The 18086-nt window shown below is 36.3% G+C and overlaps 1 protein-coding gene across 1 annotated transcript in view; it reads right to left on the reverse strand.

The window, feature by feature from the left end:
* Window positions 1-4284: 4284 nt before the first annotated feature.
* PTBP3 (polypyrimidine tract binding protein 3) overlaps window positions 4285-18086 on the reverse strand; it is an 18025-nt gene continuing 4223 nt past the window's right edge. The window contains exons 4-11 of the mRNA XM_026866498.1: window positions 17353-17463; window positions 15262-15427; window positions 11260-11405; window positions 7674-7707; window positions 6956-7048; window positions 6234-6450; window positions 5098-5175; window positions 4285-4417 (exon numbers count right to left, since the gene is read on the reverse strand). Of these exons, the coding sequence (XP_026722299.1) occupies window positions 4285-4417; window positions 5098-5175; window positions 6234-6450; window positions 6956-7048; window positions 7674-7707; window positions 11260-11405; window positions 15262-15427; window positions 17353-17463 (978 nt within the window). The remainder of the gene's footprint in view (window positions 4418-5097; window positions 5176-6233; window positions 6451-6955; window positions 7049-7673; window positions 7708-11259; window positions 11406-15261; window positions 15428-17352; window positions 17464-18086) is intronic.

Consider the following 18086-nt stretch of genomic DNA (forward strand, 5'->3'; position numbering starts at 1 on the left):
CATTTTTTCTTGAAAAAAATTTACAATTCCCAACAGTTAGGATTTGCTTTGAAAAGAGTGGGGAAGAATGGATCTCATGGGACCTGATAGGATGCATGCATGGGTCCTGAGATAACTGGCTGATAAAGTGGCTAAGCCACTACCCAACATATTTGAGAAGTCATGGCAGTCCGATGAAGTTCCTGCTGACTGGAAAAGACGAAACATAACCCCCATTTTAAAATAAGGGAATAAAGGAATAAAGGGAACTACAGGCCAGTCAGTGTGACCCCTATGCCCAGAAGCATCATGGAGAAGATATTTCTGGAAATTATGCTAGGGCACATGGAAAATAAGGAAGTGATGGGTAACAACCAACGTGGCTTCACTAAGGGCAAATTGTTCCTGACTAATTTGCTGACATCTGCCTGGACTTCCAAGCACAAATCCAGGCTGTGGAGAAGGACTTGGGGATAGTAGTGGATGGAAAACTGACTGTGAACCAGTACTATGCGCTCACAGCCCAGAAAGTCAGCCAAGTCCTGGGCTGCATCAAGGGAACTGTGGCCAGTAGATTAAGGGAGGGGATTTCCCCCTCTACTCCATCCACTCTGAGACACTCCCCACAGTGCTGTGTCCAGATCTGGGACCCCAATATAAGGACAAGGACATGCTCAAGCACATCCAGAGGAGGCCACAAAGATGCTCAGGGGGCTGGAGAACCTCCCCTGTGAGGACAGGCTGGAGAGGAGAAGGTTCTGGGGAGACCTTATAGTGGCCTTACAGTGCTAATAAGGAAAGATGGGGAGGGAGTCTTTATTAAGGGGTGTAGGGATAGGATGAGGGGGAATCCTGTTAAACTGAAAAAAGGGTAGATTTAGATTAGATATAAGAAAGAAATTCTTTACTGTGAGGGTGGTGGGGCCCTGGCACAGGTTGCCCAGAGAAGCTGTGGCGGCCCCCTCCCTGGCAGTGTTCAAGGCCAGGCTGGACGGGGCTCTGAGCAACCTGGGCTGGTGGAAGGTGTCCCTGCCCATGGCAGGGGGCTTGGAGCTAGTCAGTATTTAAGGTCACTTCCAAACTAAATTATTCTATGAAATAGTCTTGTATATAGCAAACAAATCTTTTGAAGACAGTTAAAGAAAAAAATACTGTGTGATCTGAGCAGTACCCTTTCAGCACAACGGTAGCAATGCTATGTCAGGTTGTTCTGCTACAGTTGACAATATGCCAGGGCAAAAGGTAAAGGCAAAATATTGCTTTTTTAAGTAGTTCACCTCTCATTTGAGAAACAGCAGTATGAGCTAACAGCATACAATATCAAGTACTAGGTTCACTTCCCTTATACAAAAAGAACTCATCACTTTCCTGACACGAATCAGAGGAGGATAAGAGATTTGATCACACAAACCACACTGATAGTATTATCAAAGGTGAATCTTTTTCTCAGCATACAAATATGGGTTTGCCATCTGTAATTAGATGTAATATATAGGCAAATATCAGATACATGTTACAGATGCTCTCAAATAAACAACCGACCACCAAAAATAATAAAAAATTAACAACACAGGTACCTAGCTCTCCATAAATTACAGGTTTGAATGTCTGTGAGAGAACAGAACAGCTTTCTAGGGTTTAACAGCAACCCAGAAAGCATAACAAAGAACTCTATGGGGTTTAAGGCAACCCCAAACACTTTACGAAGCCCTGCTACCTAGGGTTTAACGACAACCCAAAATGCTTTATCACTTACCTGACAAGTGAGGGCTCTCAACCTTGAGGACCTGCTCAGGGCAGCGTCCTGACCCACGGTCCCTCGAGGAGTTTCCTTGGGCAGCGTCCTGACCCAAGGGGAGAGTCCTTGACTGCAGCTGCTGCTCCAGGGGATGAGCTCCCAAAGGCTCCCCCAGGGGACTCCATTGATACCCGGGACGAATCTGACCTGTAGTCAATAGCGGCTCCCTTTGGCCAAAGCCCTAATTGCCATGAGGCCCTGAGAACAAAGGCAGCCCCGGGCTGCTACACTTCAGCAGCCAAGAAGCTCTGCTTTCATTGGGTGGATGCACCTGCCACAATACGTGAAATATTTCAAAAAAAGGACCTTCAGTCCATCAGTGCACAAAAAAAATGCAGCTTACAGGACCAGCACACAAGGCAACCAAGGCAAATTATGAATTAAAACTTCAGAAATTTGCTCTGATGTTTTTATTACTTATTTTCCTGAATATTAAAAAAGTTTTGAACTTCATACTGAATTAGCTATTTCAGAAAGGGGAAAACAGGAAGACTCAGATCCCAAAGATAACACTGTCTATTACTCTTAAGCCAATTTACCTTTCCAATAAATAGTACATTCTGAATATTTGTGTTGTATAGTACTTATTATAGCTACATATATATTTACTCAGCATTTTATGTACTGTTAAATAGCACACTTATTACAGTATAAATGTCTGGCACCATCTTTACAATGATTGGCTGCTGCACCCCTAATTAATTTACATACAATATAGGAAGGCCAGCTAGTATCTTGCTGATTTTGAAAAAAATAACTCAAATTTTAAAAAGCTTACTCCAGAATACTCAGATCACGTAGAAACGTGTCCTTTCTTCTAGAAAGATAGAAAAAAAAAAAGGTCATACAATTAATACAGATAAATGAAAAAACATGAAATGTTTTTGTAATGTTTTTGAAATGAAAAATGGCAAAACATTACAGCAGAAACAAATTTCACAGTAGTTAGAAGTAAATAAATACTATTTGAGAGGAATACGTCTTTAAAAGGAAAAAAGTTAAATTCCATTTTAAGAGATTAAAACACAAACAGAAGTCACTAAAATTTATATGTACTTTAAACACAAAACTAACTGTATCTCCGCTCATTCTCCAGATGGACATTTGATACTGAACATTTTTTCATACTTAAAGAATGATCTTTATCACTTGAAGTTTAATACTGAAAGAAAAATGCAGGAACACAAAAGAGAATATTCTGATAGAATCAATGTCTCTCAAAAAGTTAGATGAAGTCCAGAAACTGGACTGAATTTGCTGTTTGATCTTTCTATATAGTTTTTAGTGCATTTTTATGGGTGTGAAATTTTTTTCATCCAAGTAGTGGTATTGGACAACTGCAACCAGGTAATTTCAAAGAATCCCTACACAATCCCAATTACACAATGAGTTAAACCTTATTCCCCCCTTGACACCAAAGCACAAGACTAGAATTCAGAGTATTTAATTAAAAGACAAAATTTATTTTAAAATAAAGAAAAACCTTTCCAAAAAGGCCAAGAATAGAGTTTTCAAAGCCAACAATGTATTTTAAGATAGTTTAGAAAAAAAAAACTCTGAGCTACTGTATCATAAGCACATAGTAAGGCACATAAGTAAATACACAGTAATTTCAATATCAGGACATTATGCTGATGCAAAAAGATCCTGACATCTAGTTTCTCTGCCCTTATTTGACCTTAACAAATATAACTTCTTATAATTTGCCATTTTAGAATTCTTATAACTTTAAAGTATTCTCTAAAAGGTAGTAAACATTTTATTATCTAAACATAAATGTAAAAATTCTTTGAAACCAGGACTATTGTCATGTCTTATTTTTCCCAAAGTACTATTACACAACATCACTTCAGAGTGAAAAAAAGACATCAAATTTCTATTCTGTGGTCAATTCAAGCTAAGTCTCTGTTATCACATCTGGAAGAAACTTTAAAAATATCGTTTAGTTGTTAAATGTCTCTCCACAGAAAGAAGGCACTGGTTTTTCTCTAATGATTTAAGCCATATGAAAAGCGCAGACTTGTTTTTAATAGAAATATTTTTGAATGTTTGCCAAAGTATGAACACACCCCCTGGTAATATAAATGCTATTTAGAGGACACTGTCAATGCTTGCTTTTCTTACAGAAACTCAAAAAATATTTCACATTCAAATGAGTGTTTAACCTGTGTAGCGCAGATTTACCATTTTATTATAAATACTCTTTGTGAAATGTTTAAGGCCAATTTTGAATGAAAGCCAAGAGGATGTTCTCAAAATAGAATTTGAATAAGGAAATTTGATAATATATATTGTTACTAAAGCAATTTTACAGAACAATCTTTTTATGGATTAATATTAAACTTTGATCACATACTGGCACCTAAAGTCAGAAAAGATCATGACAATTTTTTGTGTATGAATGAGCTTTTTCTTTTAATAGACAAAGATAGTCACAACTGTTTCAGACTAATTGAAAATTTTACTAGAACTGTGATGCATTCTTTAAAGGGAAATTCAGAGAAAACTCAGATTGTCAATGTAGAGAAAGAAATCGAGAGTCTATAGTTTTGTCCCATGTCATGATTGTGAAGCTCCATGAGAGCACAGATTCCTTCTTCCACAGAGTCCAGCTGGACAAGAGCCATGCTGCAGTCTTTCCTGAAGTACAGTAAAAAACTTTATTAATCCTAACCAAATTTTCATTGCACTAGCCAACACAGAAAAGTGACACAAGTATTTTTTAAGCCACATCACACATACTGAGCACTTGTACAACAAAAGAATCAGGACTAGTTATGCACCTGCTAAAATGAGGAGATAACAAAACTATATGAATCTTGCAGGCCAATGGCCTACAGCCGTGCCATTCTTCCATTAGACTGCACTTCAAAAATAGGGTCGAAATAAGTCTTGAAGACATTTAAGAAACACTTGTAGTGTCCATATATATATGTAGCATTATTCTAGAAGGTATGATCATGCTAAAATAGTGCTGCCAAGCAATTTTAATGAATATTAGAGCAGATTCATTGTCATCTTTTACATGCTACTTTACATAACCGTAGTTTGTAATTTTTTTTAAAAGTATTTACTTTCCTTAATCTTATCTTTGAGCACATATAGAATTTGTCAAATGGCTCAATATTCTGCATTTAATTATGCTAACATAGTATCCCATTAAAATTTTAATATTAGAATTATCATAAAAATTGTCATAACTACAGTTTTTGCCTATATGGAATTTTGTTTATATTTATACACACATGGAATTGCTTTTTTGGGTAATTAGCCATTTTCCAGAATGGAAGCTTAGTCAGCATTTTTATAAGAGAACTTACGGAAGGAATTTGAAGGCTTTCACAGTATATCCTGCCTCCTCAAAAAGTTTCTTCAGTTCATCAGCACTAACAGAAGGCCTATTTAAAAACAAAACAAAACAAAACCCCCTCAACTTGTAAAAGAGCATAGATTTCTGTAATGGTATAAATTCTGCTAATTGTATCAAGTAGGATCAATTACAAATAATGTCAATTCAAGCCAATTCTGGCTTCTAAATTAAATTTGAACAGCAAAAACTAATCTCCACCAACTCAAGCTGTGTCAACACTTTAACCCAAAGTTAAACAAAGTTAAGGCTTTGACACTAAGATTTAGCATCAGTGTGACACAAAAATATTTCAGATATACTTTACTGTTTTTCATCCTCCCACAGGAGGAAATTCAGATTGCATAAAAATCACTTGAAATCTTAACTGATACCTTCAGAAATACTGCTCATCCTGTAATTACTGCAAGTATGCTTCACATATTTTCAAGTTGTTGGTTTGTTTGTTTTTCCTCAAAAAGCGATTTTAAGTATCTTTTATTTTTTCCTATTTGGACAAGATTCCATAGTTTTCCCTTTCCCTTGCCTGCCCAGCTGTCAAACAAAAGAAGCCTGTAAAAATTTATGTTTGTCTGTCACTCCACACATTATTGACAACATTCTAGATAGGAAAAAAGATTGTTTCAGTTGTAAAGAACACATTTCTTAATATATATTTTTAAACAACTTTCTCTATGTAAAAGGTCTGAATTCTTTAGAAACTGTTCTATAAAAAGTGTTAGAATGATTAAAAACTGTATCTGTATTTAATAATTATGCCAATGATTAATTTCATGTAAGTCCAGTACATTATCCCAAAAGACATCTCTTATAAATTTTTGCAAAAATTCATAACACAGGACTTCATGTGAAAACCAAAGCGTTTTCTCAAGAAAATATAAACTGTGTTAAAGCTCATAAAGAGGAACATTCAGTCATTTCTCTCTGCTAACAATAAATGATTCACTTTTTTGTTAATAACACAGCAGAATGACACATTCTCGGGAAATTAAAAGGCGAAGGAAATGTAAAGCTTATGTCAGACTTTATAACTTAAGAACATAAGGTGAGAAATATCTTTCCAAGACCACAACACATGTAGATACTCACAGGAAGTTGGAGAGATGCAGGGTGGCTGATGGAGGACAGATACTTATGAAGTTCCTAGCACCAGGCTGCTTAAAGCGATGTAAAGGACTATCGCTAAAGTCCTTTGTCAGACCACAGTCTTCTTGCCCCTCACGAAGAAGCTGAACCGTCTTGTGTTTTGAAAAAGTAATAAAGATGGCCCTTCCATAAACCACATGTCCATTCAAGTACTGGATAGCTAACCAATAGAAATGAATAGGAATGAAGAAAGGGGAAGAAAGAAAGGATTCTTTGATAACTAATATTGTCTTCTATATAGGGTCAGATTTCACATTCTAAATTTAAACTGCAACTTCCACATCTACCAGGTAGATAACATTATATTTAAAACAAATATAAGGATGTAATAACCTCCAGTCTAAATGCAACAAACATTTTGATAAAGAGCAGTTAATTATTCTTAAATAGCTAGATATAGGAAAAACTACAGGAAAATGATATGATGTTTTAATTCTAATGTTTACTAAACTGAGATTCATAGGATTTTTTTTAAACCACTATAGGAGAATAATTTGTTTACATGAAAGCAAACAGATCATTATCAACACATACAAGGAAAAGTTTGTATGTAGTAAAGCATCACAATGATGGATTTGTTTATACTTGTCACTGACGCATGGCAAATTCTTCATCTATATTACACTCATGCTAGTTGGAAGTATAACTGCCCTAAAAATCAGTACCTAATGCAGCCTGGACTTCATCTGCCATCTGAATCAAAGCGGTTTCTTTTTTCTTATACGTGATCTTCACACGTTGCACATCACCATACAGTCCTGGGAAATTCAGAAAAGAAATTGGTCCAGAACATTATTACAAACAGCACAAGGGCAAGTCTGTTTCTTTTGACTAAAGTTAGTGTTATGAGGAATATTCACTTCATTAAACAGATTGGTTAGAATACTAGTATACAGGAGAGCATTAAATTTTCTGTATTGTTTTCTGAAAGCTCAGAAATGGGGGAAAAATCCCATTATCTTAGTCATAAAACTGCATGTTTATGTTCAACTTTTAAACAGTGCAACTCTCTAAAGTCCTCTAAACAGAGGCATATTAAAGTATTACTATGCCAAGAAACATTGTTGTCTACAACAAATATACGTGACAGTTCTGTACACCCATTTTCTCTGACGCAATCTTTGTCTTCTAACTTGGCTTTCCCATTCTTTATAGTAAATAAATTGTACCACACACTGAAATTCTTCTATCATAACCATTTTGACTTTCTTATACCTGTGGCCTACAACTAGTGACTCAAGTTATTGTCATTTTAAAACCAGTGCATTCTCTTGTGCGTTTTGTGGACAAGGACAGAACAACAGATCTTGCATTAACCAACATGTGTCAGACAAATAAAAAGAATGCTGACTAGTTTCTCAAAGTGTATTTGACATATCTTACCAAACAGGATGAAAAGTCCAAATGGTGTGATGGCCTGTTTAAATGATAAAATGAGTATGTTATTCTTAAAGTCACATGAATGAAGACACTTATACAATAAATGCATGGTAAACAAAAAGAATGGAAGAGATAATGCACACTAAGACATGAACCTGTCTCTTCAAAAGCCATTCCGTGCAACAACTACAGTCTATAGCATTCTTGTTAATATGTATTTGCTATCCGTGTATAAAATATTTAAACAAACTAATGCTTCACATCATGCACTTTCATCAGTCAAGACTCAGTCTGTCATGCTGAAGAAGTTATTAATATTTTAAGTGGTTTAATTATTTGAACTTGTTCTTTTCAAGCTAACAGATCATTCCATGAAAAATGGAAGAAATCTGCTGAACTAGAAAGATTTCAAGAACTCCTTTGTATTTTTTAAACAGCAGACAACACCTACAAGACTAAACCCAGTAGAATCAAAGTGTGCTTGCTTTGAATCCAATTGTCCCCATCTCTGGGAACATAACATGATTATGTGATACACATATCATTTAGCTGCTTACATATGAAACATATAAAACCTGATATTTAACTTGTGTTTCATTAGAAACTGCGAACAGAAAGCTAAATATCAAAAGAAATAATTCTTCAGGGATTTTTAATTAAAACTGTGTGTACCAAGCTCCACTTTGGTGCCTACCAAAGAAGTTAATTTACAATCTAATGCAGCCAGTGGATAAGGAATTGGCTGGATGGTTGCACTAAAAAAAGAGTTGAGGTCAATGGCTTGATGTCCAAGTGGAGAGCAGTGATGAGTGGTGTTCCTCAGGGGTCAGTGTTGGGACAGCACTGTTTAACATCTTTATCAGTGATATGGACAGTGGGACTGAGTGCACCCTCAGCAGGTTTGCCAATGACACCAAGCTGTGTGGTGCAGTTGACATGCTGGAGGGAAGGGATGTCATCCTGAAGGAACTTGACAGGCTTGAGAGGGGAGCCCATGCAAACCTCATGAAGTTCAGCAAGGCCAAGTGCACATGGGTTGGGGCAATCCCAGCACAAATCCAGGCTGGGTGATGAGCAGATTGAGAGCAGCCCTGAGGAAAAGTACTTGGTGGTTCTAGTGGATGGAAAACTGCCTATGAGCCAGTAATGTGTGCTCACAGCCCAGAAAGCCAGAAAGTCCTGGGCTGCAAAGGAACTGTGGCCAGCAGGTCGAGGGAGGGGATTCTCCCCCTCTACTCCACTCTTGTGAGACCCCACCTGCTGTACTGTCTCCAGCTATGAGACCCCAACATCAGAAGGACATGGCCCTGTTGGAGTGGGTCCAGAGGAGGCCACAAAGATGCTCAGGGTGCTGGAGTACCTCCACTGTGAGGAGAGGCTGAGAGAGTTGGGGGTGTTCAGCCTGGAGAAGAGAAGGCTCCAGAGAGACCTTACAGTGGCCTTCCAGTGCTTAAAGGGGCTACAGGAAAGATGGGGAGGGACTCTGCATCAGGGAGTGTAGGGATAGGATGAGAGGTAATGGTTTTAAACTGAAGAAAGGTAGATTTAGATTAGATCTAAAGAAGAAAGTCTTCCCCGTGAGGGGGGTGGGGCCCTGGCACAGGTTGCCCAGAGAAGCTGTGGCTGCCCCCTCCCTGGCAGTGTTCAAGGCCAGGCTGGACGGGGCTCTGAGCAACCTGGGCTGGTGGAAGGTGTCCCTGCCCATGGCAGGGGGTTGGAATTAGATCCAACCCAAACCATTCTATGATTGTATGATTCTGTGAAATTTTATAAAGCTAAGGCAAAGATTTTGCTAGTAATGAGTACTAAAATTACCTGGGTATCAGAAGCAGTACTTACACTCTCCAGCCCTATTCCTTCATAACTCACTTTTGAAATGCTTACCAAACATATCTAAATTATTTAAAAACAGAAGATACTGCAGCTTAAGTGTAAGCCCATAGCATTTTATCATCAACATTTAAATTAAAGAACAATTTTTAAATGCTTCTAGAGATTATCCTTCTGGCCCAAGTATTTTAATTCAGTACAGAGTTTATTCAATGATGTTTCTTAACCAAACAAGACCTCAGTATTGCTACTAAACATGTTTTTAGGGGACAGGGGGAAATACAAATTAAAATAAGGGAAGCCAGATTTTCCATACACTGAAAAAGACGTGGCAGGGCTCAGACAACTATTGATGAAGAACAAGTGTTACAAAGTCACAAAGAAACGTATTTACCACAATTTATATTTCCAACAATTAATCTTGTTGTACGTTCTTATTTTTTACCTTTAAGAATTTGAGCATTAAGACATTTATGCTGTATCATGTGTTGCAGCACAAAGTTCTACATAACTTCTTTGATATAATTAGTATTAAGTAAAGCAGCAATGTGCTAAAACCAGCTTTGACACAGCCTTCATATGATTATTCTTAAAAAACGCACTCGTTTAAGACTCAGAGAATCATCTCGAATAATCAGATGCAGAAAGTACATGCACAGCAATCATCAGAAATTAATGGATTAGACATACCGACAAATCAAAAAAATGACTTGTCTTACAGTCCTAATCTGCAGCTGTTTCTTTTGATGCTTACTGGGGATTCCAGCTATTAGTACAAAAACAGAATCACAGCAATTACTTAAAATTTAAAGGAATTGATCAACAGATTTTTCTGAACTGCCATAGTATGAAAATATCTTCCATTTTGCCAATAACTCCTAATTTTGTCAGTTTTATGGTTAATTGAATCTAGTGAGTAAAACAATAATTTTACAGTGCTGTAATAGGACTGCTTATCAACAGTCAAGTAGAATTGTCTTTAAAGTCAGGGCCTTGGTAAAGCTTGATTTTGTTGGGGTTTTTTTTTGTTTGTTTTTTGTTTTTTGTTTTAAATAAATTTACATTGCTTTTAATTAAGCATAGATCAATGTGTAATATTTGAGTAACATGAGTAAGCTTATAGAACTGTCTATATAATTTCCACACTAAAAATAACTATCTAAGTTGTCCTTGGCAATTTAACTGCTAACATATGAAAAAAATCTGTGTGATACTATGGACAATGAACATGTGCATTTATTAACTTTTTAAAATTAATTTACAGTGATGTCAATAGCAAAGTGTACCTGTGTTCTTCCTCTAACTAGACTAAATCCTATCTAGATCTTTCACTAGGTCTTCCTCTATCTAGGAAGATCCTATCAGTGTTTTGAAAGATACTTGATTTCGCATGCTTTTATCTCCTTTTGTCTTCCCTACTGTTTCTCCTTGTTTTGTAAAAAATGAAAAATACTTTGGCTTCTCTATTGATAAAGTAGCACACAGAGGAGTCATATTAACACAGATAACAATAAGATGTTTACCTCTTCAAACATTTCTCACATCTGATCTTATATTCTTCTCTAATTACCATCTACCCTGCTAACACCAGTTTCCTGAAGCAAATTGTGTTAGGAAGATTTTCAACAATATCACAAACTATCTCAGACAAGAATAGATCTATCCTGTTCTTATACCTTCAGCTAATGTCAATTTGCAAGGAGGATTCTGGCAGCTTAGACTAATTAATACTTGTAGCCCTTCCACCCATCAAACTTACTTCAGGGTTGAGGTTGTTGACTAGTAAAACAGAAGTTCTTAAAACACCAGTAGCACCAGGAGTCACCTGCCCAGACATTGGAGGTGTCTGGACCACTGGAGGTGACTGGACCACTGGAGGTGTCTGGACCACTGGAGGTGTCATGACTGCATTTAGAAGACAAAAGCAGGTTATTTTGGCAAAAACATCAACATTCAATTAAAAAATACTTTTAAGGAATTTAGTTATTCCTAGTATCTGACCAGTAAAGCAGGAAGCACCTACACTCCAGAAATGAAGAAACATTCAGCTGCGCCAAAAGGGTTCATAATGGCAGCTCAAGAAAGAAGAAAAATAATTTACCACAGAAATTTATCATGTGCTAGAAAGAAAAAGATCACTGAATCTAGAAGACTGTTATTTCTCACTTTACAGCCAGAAAAGGGGACACTTCCTGCTTTGGCTTTGAAAGTCACTTAAGTCTGATGATTCTTAGAAAAACAGATGGAGGTTTTCTTCTTTTGCAGGTAATCTTTATGATTGCATTTAATTTCTGCACTTAAATTATAAGCTACATCAGGATATGTTTTTTTATTACAGAAAGTAATTTTACTGAATAATATGAGAAAGAATCAGAGTGACTCAGATGAACATTGTGTTCTGACTGCTATATTTGAAAATAGTTTGCTCTGAACTCAGGGGTACTCAGACAGACCACTAGCCTCAGATGCAAACATCACATTTTTAGAAAACAGAAACTTACGAACAGCTTGTGGAAAGCCAATGGCTGGAGTTAACACAGCAGGTCCTACATATGGTCCTACATATGGTGGAAAGTAAGTATTTTGGCTGTCTAGAGAGAGCACACACATTAAAAGAGATTTTTTTTAAAACTTTAGAAAACAGAAGAGACTTCAGCAAGGAGAGTCAGCTTCCAGTGTTGGTATTCTGACATTGGCCTGTGATTACATCTTTTATAAAACATTTGGGTTAAAAACTCTAATTGAAATCCAAGATTCAATGTTTTACAAAGAGAATATTCAGCCACTTTTGAAAGCAAATATTCTAATGTCCCTTTCTAAAATGAAGTCAGGGCAAAATGTAATTTGGACAAGTTTGAATAGGAAAGCACGGCATAGGTTAGCATCCAATTAATGTTAAGACACCTGTGGTGCAGTGTTCCACAGTTTTTCTCCACACAACGTAAATGCATTCTAGGAATTTTATGGAGAAAAATACACCCAAAGACATTTTGCAATGATGAGATACAACTATTTCCTATTTGTTTCTAAAGCCAGTATGGGCTAATTGATACAAACTACAGTGAATCTGAGGTTCTGAATTTTACTGTCTATTGAGATATAGAAGTATACATATTTTGCTTTTAAGGACATGTACTTTCTCAGCTTGTATTACTTCATAAATAAATGGTGGTTTTTTGTGGTTCTCCTGGTGATCACAGCCCTAACACAGATTTGGAATATCAACATAAGAGCCTCAAAGATAGCTCAGTGATTTTCACATTAGTATGTGGAGTTAAGCGCTACCTGGGGCAATAAACTTGTGTTCTAAGACACTGTTAGATACAAGCTTGAGTTGTGGATTCTTTCATGTTAACACACTACATTTTTTTAGATGTGGTATGCATAATCAGCCAATACACCTTGCAAGCCTGTCAATGTGTCTGTTTTACTACTCAAACCTCCACCATTGACTAAAATAACTACATTCACTGACAGATGGTTATTGACAGGGTTGATGCAATACTGTAAGTATCAATTATGAATTACAAAAACAACAAATAGACACCACAGACAGTATTAATGAATTACACCTCCTCTTATCCGTAGCAACGAAGTGTCTTTCGCACAAACTGAATACATTTATCACCAAAGCAAGTCATTGTATTCTTGAAATATACACACTGGTGCATTATAGTGACAAGTTCTGGCAATATAGATATTAATAACTTATTCACAATCCAAGAATGATAATTGAAACTTTAATGAAGAAATAGATAAAGCACTTTTATTCTGCCAAATAAGACCTGCATGTTGCACACTAATACCAAACTCAGGCATGTAAAAATTGTCACACAGAGCTAATGCAGGAAGAACTGGAATTCTTTGTTGTATTTACTTATGTGTAAAATCATTCACTTTGTGACCAGCAGCTAGATTTCAAAAGCAAGCTAATTCATGCATCTCTGCTTATGGTCACTGGGTGAGGGAACTCTTAAAATGCAAAACATTCACAAAATCTGCTTGTTTATAGTGCAGCATGTTTTACACACACACACACACACACACACAAGGGGGGGGGGGGGAGGGGGAGAGAAAAAAACCCCAATCTACATTTCAAGAGCAATTCAACTTTACTATTAAGATAATTTCAAGTCTATAGAATAACTAGATATATCATTCTATATATCTAATATATATCTGTGTTATCTTACAGTTCTCCATCAAAACTACATCCATTAGTAATAACATAAGAAGTGTAAGTGCTGACAAGTGTCCCACCATTCTTTTCCTTATGTCATGCAACTGAGGACTGCAAACATGCCTATGGCAACATATGTATGTTTTTACCACTAACAGAAAGTCTAGAAGCATGCTTCTCCCAGTCTACAGCTATTTTTTTTTTAAGAAAAAAATTTTTGCAGCTGTTTCACTGTGACTGTACTACAAACAAATTTCGATAGAGACATCAGCCTCTTCTTTATACAAGCACTTCTGCTGTTCTTACTTATTACAGTAAGTGTTCAGACTGAAAATGGGATTACTATCTATAAAAAGCTTGGAAAAGCAATGGGGGAGGACACGGAGAAGTGTTCACATGTTATCCTCCAAAAGCATGTGTAAAATGTTGTCTCTGCCCTACAAGCAAGTTTGTCCTTAGCTACTCTAATTGTTCTTTCCCGTTTCATTAACATTTCAAATTGTGTAAGTCTAATCAGAATGTATCAGATCTATAACATCACATTTCCATGATGCTCTATGGCAAATCCTCAAAAAAATTACAAAGATGGTTGTATATTATTAAAGATCCAAGGCCTGTCTTTAAGGGGACTAGCAAAAACAGTCAGAGAAGTGAGTACAACTCATGTTCTTGCTCTAATCTAAGCTACCAAAGCCAACTATTCAGAAAAGCATCTGCAACTATCAAAAAAAATACCTGCCCCAGCTATTACAGAAAGCTAAAGGGAAAAAAGGGAATTCCTCTCCAGACCTTACTACTGTTCTAACAAACTGGGTGGCACTTAGATATCTATTCAACAACAGAGAGTTCTTAGCTGTATTATCGCTAATAATTTGTCATTAAAGAGAAAGAAAAACAGCTAAAGTCACTCAAATTGCGTTGAGCACTTCTGCCACATTATCAGATTAATCTGTTTGGTCATTTACATTATTCCCAAAATTGATTAAATGAGCATGCCTGAATTATTTCTGCCAAAAAGGCTTTTCCAGTGTGGCTTCAAGCAGATATTGTCTCCTCTATCATAGAAGTGACTTCTAAAATTCAAGAAAATTTCTAAAATGTTATCTTTTAGAAGGTGACTACAAAACACACATATAAGCGTAGTATTTCTAAGTTTCTTCTGGTTTTGTTTGTTACAGCAGGCAGTTATCCTATATCAACAAATAAAAGCTAACACCCTTAAAATACTTTTTTTCAAGGAGCATTAGGCAACCAGTGTCAATTCTGGATAACTGCCATTGACCATTCTGATATACAATATTTATTATACTACCTGTATCAATTATATCATTTCACAGCATTTTACAAATGTAGCTTTTTGACAACACTTTGAATTTGCCCAAGAGCATTCCTCATGTTACAGTTTCAGATACTCATTTATTTTGAGGACTTCCTGCTTTACATACAAACTTTATCTAACAAACAGAAATGTACACAAAATGTACCCTTCTATGAACCTGATATGAAACCAGAGCATAAATGCAACATAAAAAGCATAATGATCTTACTGTGTATTTATCACTAAAAGTGAAGGTTTCTTACCAGGGGCAGCAGCTGGCAGGAATAATTGGCCACCATCAGTAGGAAGGTCAAAGCGAGTGAAATCTCTACATTTGTCACTGTTGTACTTTACTGTAAGTTTAGATAACTTGGAGAAATCAACACGCAGAATGCAGCAGGTAGTATAGATACTTCGGCCATCCATACACTGAAGAAAAATGATTACATTTTCAGAGAAGAAACACATACTGTCAGCCACCATTCTAAGTTTATTTTCACCACACAATTGTATCCAAACAGAAATTCATCTTCTGTTTATAGGTGCTCCTTTTAAACAACAAGAATTATACTGCCACTATTCTTATCTAAACATCCTGTATAGAGTACTACTGTAGTCCACTAATTAGTAAGTATGATGTTGCCTTGTGCTAATGGACAAAACCTTGCTTTAAGCATGATTTTGTTTCTAGCTGTGCTTCTAATCTTGTCTCACACTCAACAGACTATATCAGATGCTAGTAGTGATACTAATTTGGAGATTTTTATTGTCTAGAACTATCCCTTATATAAGCTGGCGAAGGGTCTAGAGCACAAGTCTTATGAGGAGCAGCTGAAGGAACTGAGGTTGTTCAGCCCAAAGAAAAGAAGGCTCAGGGGAGACCTTACCACTCTCTACAACTACCTGAAAGGATTACCTACTAAATGATTCTATAAAATCCATCCTTTTTAGAGCAGCTATGCTCAGAAAGATCACTGAAGTAGTATTTTCTGCCTAGACATCATAAAATAATCATGATGAAGGCAGAGAAAACACTCTAAAAGTTCTGGTTTGTTTTAAGTATTTAATATAATCTGGATTGAAATTAAAATTTCTGTGATATCTTTAATAAGGTATCATTTATTATTAATACTGATCTCTAAGAAAATATTCTAACAAACAGGCTATATAATCTGTCCTGGGTTTGGTTGGGCTAGAGTTAATTCTCTTCCTAGTAGCTGGTACAGTGCTGGTTTGGATTTAGTGTGAGAATAATGTTGATAACACACTGATACTTTAGTTGTTGCTAAGTAGTGCTGATCCAAAATTAAAGATTTTTCAGTTTCCCATGCTCTGCCAGCAAGCAGGTTCACAGGAAGCTGGGAGGCAGCATGGCCAGGACAGCTGAACTAGCCAAAGGGCTATTCCATACCACAGAACGTCATGCTCAGCATATAAACTGGGGGGAGTTGGCTGGGAGGGGTTAATCGCTGCTCAGACATCAGTCAGCAGGTGGTGAGAAATTGCACCGTGCACCACTTGTCTTTTCCTGGGGTTTATTTTCTCTCTCTGTTTTATTATGTCTTTTCACTACCATAATTTTTATGATATTTTATTTAGTTATTAAAACCTTCTAATTTCAACCTACAAGTTTAATTGACAAAAAAATTAAATTAATCCTCCTTAAGCTGAGTCTGTTGCCTGTTAACAGTAATTGGTGAGCAATCTCCCTGTCCTTATCTTGACCCACAAGCTTTTTCATTTTATTTTCTCCCCTTGTCCTGCTGAGGAAGGGGAGTGGGAGCAGCTTGGTGGGTGTCTGGCAGCCAGCCAAGGTTAAGCCACCACAGAAAACACACTTAAAGAAGGTGAGCTTTTCTTCATTACTGAGAATGTGTATTTTAAAAAACAGTACAGCTCATCTGAAATTAAGAAGTTTAAGGTGAAAACAGTGATTACTGTAAAATTCTCACCAAAATTCAAACAACTAAAATATCTGGCATCCATCTAATCTCTGGGCATTTAACTACACTACTCAGTATTGATCCTCATGGAAAATATTCCATTTAGTTTGAAAGGCAAGAGTCTTTGATCAACTACCATTACCATCACTGATCACTACTGACAGCTCTGATTTTTGTTTTGATAGACTCATACAGGTCTTGGGGTGTGTGCTATACATTTATGTCTGCAGTTGATGATAGAGTGCTATCCTCTTCACAAATGAGGGATATCAAAGTTGTTCATGTGCAAAAAGAGTGTTAGAATGATGAGAAGTCATAAAGTTAATGACCAAGCTGTCCCTAATGCTTCCCATTTACCTGGGAGGAAAAAAACATTTTTAAAAAATATCAAGCTGAATACTCCACACTTACGATTTTGGCAGAATATGCATTCTTTGGGTCATCATACTCGATCAGAGCTTGAAATCTATTGTTCCTAGTGAACATTACAATCCTCAAGACAGCTCCAAATCTAGAAAAAATCTAAAAAGGAAAAAACATTGACATTCAGAAACAATGAATAATTCACGAACACTAAAAACTATTATTTAATACTTCACATACATTTCTGAAAATTAATTTCTTTTGTAAGAGCTGAACAGAGAACTCAGAATTTTGTTTCAGTTAAAAAAAATAATTAGGCTACAAAAGATGGGGAAGAAGGATAAAATTTTCTTGAAGGTTGAGCAATGCGTGTTCAACTAACAGCAGGGGAGGCTAGCCCAAACAGGCATTTGTCCAATGTCTGCAGAGAAATTGTGGATAATCAAAGCTGTGGTTTGATAAATGGACTTTCACAAGTCAGTTGATATGGGAACTGCAAACTGCCGTATCCACCTTTACAATCTGTATTTCAAACAAATTCTGCAAGTTTGGTGACCAAAAATACACCTTAAATAGTTGATGTGACTACAAATTAATTACATAGATCCACTGTCCAAACTAGAAGACAGAGGAAAAAAGCAAGAAAAAGACCTAGTTTGGGACCTACCCAGCTAATTTACAATTGAATGGTATTTGATTTATTGCAAATACAAGCATTGCAAAAAACAATTAAAAGACTGAAATTTTATATATATATATATATATATATATATATATATATA

Source organism: Athene cunicularia (assembly GCF_003259725.1).
Source record: "Athene cunicularia isolate RWA chromosome Z unlocalized genomic scaffold, athCun1 chrZ_part3, whole genome shotgun sequence".
Lineage (NCBI taxonomy): Eukaryota > Metazoa > Chordata > Aves > Strigiformes > Strigidae > Athene > Athene cunicularia.